Source organism: Lactuca saligna, chromosome 7 (assembly GCF_052625555.1).
Source record: "Lactuca saligna cultivar CGN05327 chromosome 7, ASM5262555v1, whole genome shotgun sequence".
Lineage (NCBI taxonomy): Eukaryota > Viridiplantae > Streptophyta > Magnoliopsida > Asterales > Asteraceae > Lactuca > Lactuca saligna.
In genome coordinates this window covers 81,062,454-81,075,122 of record NC_136423.1, presented here as the reverse complement: position 1 = coordinate 81,075,122, position 12,669 = coordinate 81,062,454, and the positions used below count along the sequence as shown (strand labels likewise).

The window sequence follows — 12,669 nt, the reverse complement described above, 5'->3', positions numbered from 1 at the left end:
GAGTCGGCATGATGGAAGGTTACCATAAGCAACAAGCAAACAGCCGATAGAAGCACCACAGATTAAAGAAAATAGCATGTTGAGACAAAATTCAATCAACAATGGGTTACATTGAAGTAATCAACTAGGAGAGGAGGTCTTGAGAGTGGTTGATACACCAATGGATTAAAAGAACGCAACTTGGGAATAAGAGACAAGCACAACGAGTTTCGTGATTGTTGGAAGCGACGTCACAAAAAAAATGACGTACGTGGATTTGGTTTGTAGATATAGAAACCCTAGCATGAGACCATGTTGATTGTGGAAAAAGCCTCAAAATATAGAGGCGTGTATAGCAGAGAATATCTCCGTTTCTAATAAATAAATAACTTCAATGTCCAATTCTTCAAATGCCACGTGTCTGACTCTCAAACCTCCAACATTCTATGTCAAATATGTCAAAATTTAGCTGCGGTTTTATTTCATAAAAAAATAGTACCTGCAGATCAGTAAATCACTTTTAATGCTCTAAATTTAGCCGCATTTAAATTTTAGACATATATAGAATACAGAAGACTACAAGTATAATATCCCTAAAAAATAGCTATTGATATTCCAATTTCCCCCTCTTAAATCTCTTTAATTCCATGATTCACTGCCACAAATACGTCAATTTAAAATATTCATTTTACATTTTCCTTTTATACATTAAAAATTATAGAGATATAGAGATATTATAGAGATATCGAGATATAATACCCCTGAAAATCAACTATTCAAATTTCAATTACTTTATCATTATACTGATAAATACGTATAATGATCGATCCCTAAAATTGTTTTCTTCACTTTTGTCTTCAAAGCTTTCAGAGTATAATTCTTCTGCATCTCTACATCTACATTTAAATCCATCAGGTTAGTATACAAAACTAATGATAATGTAATACCAATGAATGTTTTCAAATCGACAACCACAAGACCAAAAAAGAATTCGGATGCAACGAAAGGTTTGAAGCGAGGTCTTGAGGATGATTTTGCTTTCGCTATCAACGACAACGTGTCGTCTTCAAAGACTACAAAAGGTGTAAGAGGGGAAGTTAGACAACAGAAATTTGTCAAGGTTAAGTTGAAAAGGTGATTGGTTACCTACCTTTTATAAGCAATAATCATTTTTTTAATTTTTTTAGTAAGGGTATTAAGAAATTTTTGTTCTTTTGGTTAGAGATTTGATGAATTTGGTTGTTTTTTGGTTTGAATTGTTTGTTTCATAATTATTTTTAGGATGACTTTATATTGTGTGTTTGTTTCTTAATAATTTGTTTCCTAATTTTCATAAACTACAATCATATTTCTATCATGTTCAAGAAATTCTATTGCTATTTTCTACAATTTTAACAATCAAAAAAGGTTATTGATTTATTTTATAAACAATGACATGCAATTTAATGAATACATAAATTTATACTTTTTTTAGATCTTCATTGTTGGGTAAAATGCTTACGAGTTACAACCTCCTAAATCATGTATTCAAGAAAATTATTTTAATGTTTTATTGCTATAGTTTTTATAATCGAATTTAATACAATTCGTATCATACCTTTATGCTATCTGAAAGAGCTGCAACATTTGTAAAATGAGGTAAAATCTCATATTCAGCCAATAGCCCCACTAAGGATGACATGAAAATATACCTCTCATCCTTAGCAACCTAAAGGGCAAAATGGTCATTTAATCATGGTCGAATTTTAATCCTAAGGCTACAAAAGGCACATGACTTACCTTCAACTCATGTGCTAATTTAAGATTTCGTCAAGAACACCTTTTCTACGTGCTAGTTCATTAGCAACAGCTTTAATGGTTTCATTTTGCCTCTCATCCAAATAGCATGTAATATTAAATAATTGTTTCATTGTTCAAGAAGGTTAATATGGTCATTTACTCATACCCAGACATTCACTCAATCTATAAAAGAAACAGTCTTTATTTATGCAACCTGTATAGCATGATTTATCTATTCGGCACTTAATGAAAAAAAAAGGCCCGAAATATTTCCATATAAAACAAATTAAAAATCAACATAATCGAACATAAAAGAAAAGGTTGAATTCATTAAATTAATAACTTGCACACCATCCGTTCAAAAACAGTCTTCTTAACTATCTTTTTCACTTGGTCTAACCCCAGATCAAAGATGATGTAAACTCTCCAAAGCCTGCTACAAGATCAAGCAAAGATGAAGAACAGAAAAATAGAGAAAAATAAAAGATGAAGAAGAAAAGGTTAAAACAAAAAAGGAGGAGGAAATAAAGGGAAATGATTTTTTTGAAGAGGAACATGAAGAAAAAAGGATGAGAAGAGAAAAAGGAGAGATCATTACAAGAGAAAGTTACTAGTCTCATTACAATGGTCAAATAATGGAAGCAAAAGACTTGGTATTTATTGAAGAGATACTAATTGTAAACTCAATATTTTTAATGCAAATGAACCACAAGTAACTAAATACTTTTAATAAAAAGTTGATTAAAATTAATTTATGAAACAAAAATTAATGTTTTAAAAATTATTCACAAATTAATATATATTAAACACAATTCTATTAAAATATTTGATTATTAATAAAAAAAAATTTAACATGGAAATCATATTCAGAACAAAAAATAAGGATGCAGTAAAAATAATTTTCTTTGAAATATTAATCCTAGGTGCCTACATCCACCACAAAGTCATTGAATACGGGTCGATTCTGTTATGAAGAGGGCAGAAAACAAAAGGGATCTCCATTAAGATTTTATTTTCCAACGGAAATCATAGTAAGTAACATTTATATTATGTGTGTGTGTGTGTGTGTGTGTGTGTATATATATATATATATGTTAATAGATTAACAAAATTCTAACAAAATAAATATTTAATATATGTAATTAGACTGAAGAGATGACAAATGAGAAGATACCAATGGATGATAGATGTAAAATGTTTGATCAAAAAACAACAGAAGCAATGAAATTACATCTATGCACATGATTTCGATAAACTAGGATTTGTAAGTTACAACAATCTTTTATATTATATATATATATATATATATATATATATATATATATATATATATATATATATATATATATATATATATATTTGACAGTTTACAGTTTAATATAAATCCAACTATTCTTTCTGTTCAAGAAGAAAATGTATTACTATTTATTATATATAAATCTCAAAAAGATATTAACAATTTTGATTGATAATCATAAAAGAATGCCGACTATTAATGTTGAATATGGGTGAATTTATTTTAGATTTATTTGCAATTAAACTGTGAATTTTAATAAATTATCAAAATGAGTGAATTTATTTTCAATGTAATATATGTAGCATTGATGGCAAAATTTATGATGGAAATAGGATACAAAAAAGCATTTCATTTCCTTACTAAAGAAATTTCTTTATTTAAAATCAATTGGTGGTTTTTTTTTTTTTGAGGAAAATGTAGTGGCGTTAATGAGACAAATGGAATGTTTTCAAGGACAGACTCAAAGCAGATGAGATTGTGACATTGAGAAGGATCAAAAGGAACAGATAGAAAAATTCACTAAAGTAAGAATTACTTGCCTTGGAGTCGATAAACTGAGAATCGACACAATACCATGAAGAGGAGGGGTTGGCCAAGTGTTTTCTTGGAGCAAGGAGAGGGAAGGTTAATGATTATTGTTGTCTGGAACTTATCCCCTCTGCCACCCTACATATACAAGACAACTCATATGAAATGATGAAAATGCTAGAGTTGGAAAAAAACAACCCAACCCATCAATCCAACCCGAACCCAACCAAAAATTAGCAGGTTGGGTTGAGATTTTCAACCCATTTACGATAAATTAGTCAACCCGCATAACCTATTTAATTAAATAGGTTGGGTTGGGTAAATGTTGTCAACCCGTTTTCAACCCACCAACCCATTTAACTTTACTATATATTTAATTAAACAATTATTTAAATATTACAATGTATTGGTCTAAGTGTTATTTTATTAATTATAAATGTTGTATTATTATTTATGTTTTAAAAAATGCAATCCTAATTCCTATTGTTTTTCTCTGCACTGATAACACTAGTCAGTCTTCAAAATCTTTTCGAAATTACATATTTCTAATGTTATTTGAACAATTTTTTTGTATTTGTTAATTGGGATTGTGTTTTTATTATTCTTTGAAACTTTATTTAAGTTTTGAACTAATTTAAGTGGTGTAATCTTTAGTTAATTGATTTACTTGTTTTATTTTAAATGGGTTAACCTAGGTTTAACCCATTTATTTAATAGATAGGATTAGGAATTAAATAGACATGTCAACCCGATGACAACCATTAAAGGTTGGGTTGGGTTGAAATCTTCAACCCAATTAATAAATGGGTTGAACCCGAGCCCAAACCAGGTCGATCCGTTGCCAACTCTAGAAAATGCCCTCATGTGCAAGGCACATGGAGCATAGAAACTACACATATAGACAGACATCCAATATAAGGACTAATAACGTGCAAGGTTTGCTCCAAAGGGATCATCAGGCAAACAAAGTTTCACAAGGAACTATTTTAGGGAGAAATCGAAAAGCAAAAGGACGATTTGTGAAAAAAATTCATTTAGTATTTGTTCCCGACGACATTGCTACATTTGCATGATTTCAATTTTTTAATCAATAAGAAGGTTATTTTTATTTTGGAAAGGCATCTATTCTACTCTTAAATTTCTTCTAGTTTCATCTTATGTCTCAAACAATGCTTAAACCTTAAACCCAAATTAGATATGACAACACTTAATATCGTTGGATTAGAAGCTCTTTGGTTATGAGCCAATGTTTATGGTTCGTTGAAAACCTTTTAAGATTGATTCCTTTAATGATCGATGTCAGCCCCTTATTCCTAAATTCTAGCTCCACCCCTACATTTAGGAGCTTGCGCTTAAAACTTTTTTTAAACAAAAACATATGATCCAAAACTACGTAGCTACTTCAATTAGCTTTTAGATTTGAGTTTTCATGAAATTTTACATATTTAAAAACTTACAACTACTTTTGCCAAACACATTTACAAAAAAATAAAAAATAAAAAAAAAAGTTACAACTACGAGCTAGTTTTATCCATGATACCCTTCATCTCTTTAGCTTAGGAAATCCTTATCAACGGATTACTCTTTATTTTTTGATATTATCTTCAACTCCACCTTCCGTAGTTCTCATGGGGTTATCTACTCAAGGTTTGTCACGGTTGACAAAATTTTGTTTTAGGATAAGCCAAATAATTTATGGAATATGAACAAGTAGTAAAATACTTCAAATGGTAACAAAATGTAACAATGTTTGATTTTAAAGTAAATTGTTTGTTTAAGTTGGAAGTAATTGATTAATTAAGATAATAAAAAAAATATTAATATACGAACATAAGGAATTAAGTATGAAGATTGAAATACAATTTGATCTATTCAAATAATTGTTGCCTCAATTCTTTAATCGACGTGACTCATCAGGTAAATTATTTCCTTCATTATGAATTTAAGTTTTGAATGGTGGGACCATGTCACAATTCACAGCTTTAGCAATTTTTATTCAAAAGAAATATAAACTCTCTCTCTCTCTCTCTACTTTGTAATCTCTACCATCTTGGTGAATAATGGTGATTTGTCATTTCCAGGCTGTTGACAGCTGTTGGCAACTCTTGAGTTAGTTAATTAGTTGCCATCGGTTAGGTTAGTTGTGTGTGTTATATATACACTCCATTCCATCTTTGTAAATTATGGAAGTAAATATCTATGTCTATTTTCCATTTCCTTTCAAATTATGTTCTGTTGTATTTCAATTACAGCATTATTCCTGGTATAAATAAGAGTTCTAAAAGCTCATTTTTACAAGGAATATGTACACTACTGCTACAGCTATAACTTTTTGCTATCTTGATTTGATATAATGAATATTTTTTAGCTCAAGTATATGTGGAAAAAAAAATTCGAATATAATGATCATATTCACCGAATCATCAAAAACCATTTGGCAGTTTGACGAACTTGAAGAGCAAGTCTAGTTATTGTCATCTATTGGTTCTCCACTTCATTGATTGAATATTGTGGGAGATCTTTTGCAACTTCAACTGTATTTTGTAGTGTCTCTTCTTGATGTAATACACAAGACCTGCACCCAAAAGTTAAGTAAACTAGTTTCAGGGTCAAGAAAAAAAAATCCCAGAGTCTATATGTCATATGTAAATAAGGCATACATCAGCCTGATTGGTGGTTTACTTCTCACAAGAAACCCAATTCACATTGGATCTGACTATGATATGTCCTAAATGAAAATCCAGGAGTTAGGAATTAAGTATGGACACAGTTATAGATCACCTTGGCAATGATGAAGCTCGTGGACTCTCTACAGGATCAGCAACTTTCCTGTTACCATAATGCTCCTCAAGGTAAGCAAACTGCTTCCTAAATTGCTCAACAGCACTGCAAAAGTGAAGACAATCATATAAAAGATGATATATTCCTTGGATACAGATTATCTTTCCATGTACCAAGTGGGGTCCAGATAGTCTAGTTGGATCACATGATCAAAATGCATGGCCCAAGTCAGTGGGGTTGACTAGGTCGAAAAAAGCCAAGAAAAGATATTAAAATTGGTTCCACACTATTTTAAGTCTGTTTATTATGTGAAACATGTGCTACAACAGCATGAATGATTTTTTGGTGTATAATGTGTTTATCGTTGTGTTTAGTGATTAAATTTGTAGTATACTTCAACAACATGATGTTAAAATATTAAAATTTGTTGACATTATTATAAGTCATTTATTGTGTCAACAGCAGGTGAGCATTGATTCAAGGAGTGTTTAGCATGCTTATATGGTGCTTTTTGTGCTCAAATTCATTGTATAATTCCACAATAGTCTTGAAATACGTTATCATGAAAGCGAAGTTTCGAGTTAAATATTGATATAATACAAATGTAGTTGGATTTAAATGCTAGTCATAAATATATGGATGTGATGGATCAAAATTAGATGTCATGCAACATTAAGGGTATAGATGCTAATGAACTAAAGATCAACATACTTCCATTGATTGGTTTATTATATCATTTTAATTTCATCTCGTACTTCTGTTTTTTTTTCTATGTATTAAGGCATTGTAGTTTAAAAAGTGTACACAGTTATAGCATCGTACTCATGTTTTTTTATTAGTACATTATAATTTGTAAAAAATACCCATTATATCGATGAATATTTATTTGTATTTGGATGAGACTACTATAATTGAATAGCTTTTTCAAAATACAATATTGTAATCAAAAGAAAGGAAAGAAGGATGCTATAACAAACAAGTATGTATATGTTTTTTGCATTTTACCCAAAATATATTGCCAAAGTTCCAAAAAAAATTGTACCTTGGATACTTGAAGCCAGTTTGTTGAGCTCCATCCAAATACTCTTTCAACATATTGGGATGGTATTCAAGAATCTCCCTATAAATCAGTTCACGTACATCTTCTTTTGTAATTCTTCTTCTTTCAAACTCAAATTCCAACTTTGAAATGGGCTGAGCAGAAGGCTCCTCCTCAGTCTTAGCTATATTCTTAAAGTATGGATCTAAAAGAGCCTAATACAAAGCGCAAAACATGCTTTTTGATAAGGCTAAATACATGAAATAGCAACGTACTTTAAGTTATATGTGTACTATAGAATCCTACATTCATTTGTTTCTATTACAACATTATACTCTCAATTGTTTTCTTAAACATTGTATTTTGATATATCTACACAGTTATAGCACTTTCATTTATTTACGTACTAAGACATTATACTTTAAATGTTCAATCCATTTATGAATGTGAAAACTGTTTTTGTATATGGATTGGTATAACTGGGTAGAATTTTCAAATTAAAGCCTTAAGGAAAGAAGGAAACCGGAAGCTACAATAAACAAAAAGAATAAAGTACGTTGTTGTTATGACCTGGGATCTAGACCTCATGACAGGACCGATGCTAGTGCTTGAAAAAGCCGTGAACTCCCTTGTAACCTAGCCTCTTGTTTGTTTGCAGGAGACTAAACTAAGCTATTAAACTAATTTACTTTATTGATTATTTTCAAATTCTAGCATATCTTATTTGATGAATGACTACCCTTTAAATAGGGATAAACAAAAGACTTAAATCAGGAAACAAAGACTTTAAAATCGACTCAAATAATAAAAGATCCAAATTACCAAAATTAAAAATGGAAACAAGATAACTTTCTAGAATATAAAATACTTATTATCTATTAACTTGCAGACTCATCAAGTATAATTCATAACAGTTGTTGTTTATTTCATTTAACCTTTTTCTTGTTAAGAGAGATATTTCATAAATCTAAATATATATCCAAAATTTTACCTCCTCAGTAGTAGGCCTATCCCTATGCTCAAATGCAAGCATTCTTTCTAATAAACGAAGAGCAAGAGGATCTTTATTTGGGAACTTCTGTGAAAAAGGAACCCTGTTTTTCTTCCTCATGCTGCTCAAGTATCTCCTTGCCTTTTCATTTCTTATCTGTTATTAACAGTAATAAGAAATTGATAACGTGATTTTATTATTGATTTGGACAATATTACAACCAAATATAAAGAAAAGAATAATTACACTTTGATACCCTAAAGAGTAATAATATTAACAATCTGATTCTAAACTACCATGGATATAGCTTCAGGTAATGGCGTTCCTAAAAGATCAGTGATCAAGTCCAGCTGATGCACAACATTTTTCCCAGCAAAAAGGGGCTTTCCTGTTACAATTTCTGCAAAAATGCAACCAATGCTCCATATGTCTATAGCAGGTGTGTACTGCAGAGAAAGAGCATCAAGTCAATTTTGGTAATGTCCTCCATATACAAAACACTTTTCACTACTATAATTTGGTAGATATTCATAGAATAATGTATTAATAATAAAAAATTGGAAGTACAGTCCAATAATTGATAGATTTTTCACCAGTACAATGCCTTAACAAAGAAAAATATAATCACAATGCTGTAATATCATGAAATAGAAATCGAATCCAATAATGCACACATAAATGAAAGTACATTGCTACTTTTTGCAACTAGCACTAATTTATAAACCTTTATTGCCATCAATATATAGCTTAATGTCAGTCTAAATGTGATGAATTAAAACATATTACTATAGTAATAGTTGTGGCACCTTGCTAAAGAATGATCCACACAGTTCAGGAGCCCTATACCATCGTGCTGCAACATAATCCTGTGAACACATCAAACAAAAGCAGTTCAAAAAAGTAACTTTTGAAAAACTTAGTTTACTATAATGAGCAGCTAAGGGACATATTGTCACACCCCAATGCCAAAGTTGTATATTAGCCCAATAACAACCTGATTAACTTAAAAAACCATGGCATTTTATTACACATACAGTCCAAAATATTGCAGTTGGTGGATCATTGAATGCAACCCTTGAAAGACCAAAGTCACAGATCTTAAGTTTGCAATCAGCATTGGCCAAGATATTTTTGGGTTTTAGATCTCTATGAAAGACATTTGCTGAAATTAAAAGAAGTAATTCACAATCAGAATACACAGAAATATAACAAGGCATGATTACTTCAAATAATTAAAAAAAATACTCATATCATCAGAAGATGATAACACTGTATGACCTGAGTGTATGTATTTCAGTCCTCGAAGAAGCTGGTAAAGAAAGAATTGATGGTGTTCTGGTGTTAAGTCATCGTTTCCTTTAATAACCTCATGAAGATCAGATTCCATAAGCTCAAAAACCATATAAATATCTTTGAATTCGCTTCTTGAAGGTGGTAATAAGATGTGTTTGATTTCCACAATGTCTGGATGACGAAGGAGCCTAAGAAGCTTAATCTCACGAATGATGCTAACAGCAACAGAAACATGTTCGAATATATCATTTATTTTTTTTATTGCTACTTTCTCGCCAACATGAGTATCATATGCAGAACATACAATACCAGAGCTTCCTTTACCAATAACTTCCAATAATTTGTACCTACTCCCTTCACCATATTCACTGAAAAAGTCTGTTTCTGTAGATCCCTGGAACATCATAGGAAAAGGATTTACACAACATGAAAATGGAAAGTTATCTGGGAAATATTTATTTTGTTCTTTTTGTGTTAATTAATTATTAATATAAGTTGATGTGTATTTTTGGATGCTTACCAGACTTGAAGTATCTGTATGTCCCTGAAAACCTTCTTCTTTGTGCTTCCTAATACCAACATCAGGATTTGTAGAGATCAAAGTGTTGTTATCAACCTTTCCAGAACTTCCCTCACCAAAACTACTCCTTGGATTTATGTTTGCTGTAACATAGTAGATGACCAAACGAATGTCTCATAAGCATTGTAAGTTGTAATTAACAAGTACAAACGAGCATTATTAATCATCAAATAACTTTGTACTAGTTTTAAGAGTGTAAAGAAGATAAGCATATATAACTGAAGTAAATGATAGAATGATACCCTGAATATTTGAACTCAGTATTCCTTTCGGAATAACTACTCTTTTGTGTTTTAAAGTTATGAGATTGCATTTCTATATTCTAAGTATTCTGTACACACAATTGAACAGGAGCTGAAAATACCAGAGTTCTCTAAACTGGAGGAAAAGGGAAACCTATCAAACATTCTTCCAAATATTGTTTTGCCACCAGCTTGAAATGAACTATTGATTTTGACTTGTAAAGTCAATGCAGATTCAAGACTGAAAACAACCTCAGCCATGGTAGGGCGTTGCTTTGGATGGCTAAGTAAACATCTCTTTGCAATTCGAACAAACACCTTCAAACATTTTGTGGATATTTCACCTCTTATATCTGAATCAATTATATCCTTTAACTTCCCCCCTTTGATAGAATCTTGAACCCATGTTGCCAATCCCTCTTCAATACTGTTATCCAAAGCACGCTTCCTGCACAGCACTTCGAACAACACAACCCCAAAAGCATACACATCAGACTTCCTTGTCAGCCTTCCAGTTGCGTAATAATGTGGATCAAGATACCCAAAAGTTCCTCTAACAAGTGTGTTGACATGAGTTGATGTCTGATTCGTTGGACCTATTTTGGACAATCCAAAATCTGAAATTTTAGCAGCCCAACTTTCATGTAACAAAATATTGGAGCTCTTGACATCACGATGTATAACCCCGAAATCAATCCCTGTACCCGTGTGGAGATAGTCTAACCCACGAGCTGCACTTATGCAGATCTTGAGTCGTTGAAGCCATGAAAGAGGGGTACCGAGTTTATGGAGGTGGTCTTCTAGTGTTCCATTTGGCATATATTCATATACAAGGATCATTTCATTTTCATGATTACAATAACCAAACAAGGATACAAGGTGACAGTGACGCAACTTTGAAAGCATCTCAACTTCCGCCCAGAACTCTGTTGCACCTTGACTGGACATTGAATCCAAACGTTTAATGGCAGCAACAATAACACTTGATCCATTGATAATGTTGCCTTTGTAAACTTTTCCAAACCCTCCATGGCCAATTACTAATGTTTCATCAAAGTTATTTGTTGCTAAGAGAAGGTCAGGAAATTTGAAGTGACGACATGGTTGTGAGAATTCAATGGAGGAGGACGTGGAGGGTTGGGATTCTTTGCCATGGCCAATAGAGGCCAACATAATTGTTGATGAAGAAGGAGAATTTGAAGTAGGTCTAGAATTTGAAATAGTTGTTCCACCATAGTTGATATTGAAGGTTCATAGACCCTGGTCAACTGTAAACCTCCTTTCCGGAAGGAGAAATGGAGCCCAGCATGACGCCACATTTGTTTTAAGACTATATTTTAAAGTCAATTGTAAACTTGTTGCTGGAATAGTGGAATGAGAGATGGAGCGCAGGTAAAGGCCGACCAGATATCATAAATCAGTCTAATATATTTTTTTTAATGTCAACCCGTTTTCGTCCTTGATTGATCCAGTTTTTTTTTTTTTTTTTTTTTTTTAAACATCATAAATGGTCATTATGGTTTCTCAAAATCTGAACAGTTAAATAAAGTATATTTTTATCATTTACTATCCACGAACCTTTTATGAGGTTTTTTTTTTTTTTTTTTTAAATTAAATTTAATATCTAAGATCTCTCTCCTCTCACACAAATAATTTAGTGAATGATAGGTACATTCTCATCAGTTTTTTTTTTTTGAAAAAACATCATAAATGGTCCTTGTTAGGTGTGTTGATCGGGTAAAATTTTCGGATTTTGGGTAATTTGGGTTTTCCATATAAAAAAATTTACCCGTTACCCTACCCAAATTAAATTCGGGTAATTCAGGTAATGGGTCGGGCAAGGGTAATTCGAGTATTACCCGATTTTTAATTTTTAATTTTTTTATTTTTTAATGGCACCTAAAAATAAATGTAATGAAATAAATATGTCATGCTAAACTTCAAACATTAAGATTTTTTACTCAATAATATTTTAGATATCAAGTATTCTTTCCAAACTTTTGATCTTGGATTGAATTCTTTATTTTTTTTTTTCTTTTTTTTCTTGTGGAACTTGATCATTAGTTGGGTGTCAACTTCAATCGTTTCATCTTCTACTTCAATATAGTCATCCATTGGTGACGAATACCAACGAAGAGCGGACGAGGTACAAGGGTTTTT

At 31.4% G+C, this 12,669-nt stretch overlaps 1 protein-coding gene across 1 annotated transcript; it reads right to left on the bottom strand.

Moving 5' to 3' along the window:
• Positions 1-5,792: 5,792 nt before the first annotated feature.
• LOC145004883 (mitogen-activated protein kinase 15-like) lies at positions 5,793-11,728 on the bottom strand. Its single transcript, XM_078963900.1, has 10 exons — positions 10,632-11,728; positions 10,208-10,350; positions 9,673-10,081; positions 9,429-9,556; positions 9,201-9,260; positions 8,691-8,840; positions 8,395-8,550; positions 7,407-7,618; positions 6,365-6,469; positions 5,793-6,158 (listed from the first exon to the last, which is right to left on the bottom strand). The coding sequence occupies exons 1-10, from the start codon at positions 11,680-11,682 to the stop codon at positions 6,062-6,064; spliced, it is 2,511 nt and encodes an 836-aa protein (XP_078820026.1). The 5' UTR covers positions 11,683-11,728; the 3' UTR covers positions 5,793-6,061.
• Positions 11,729-12,669: the final 941 nt, after the last annotated feature.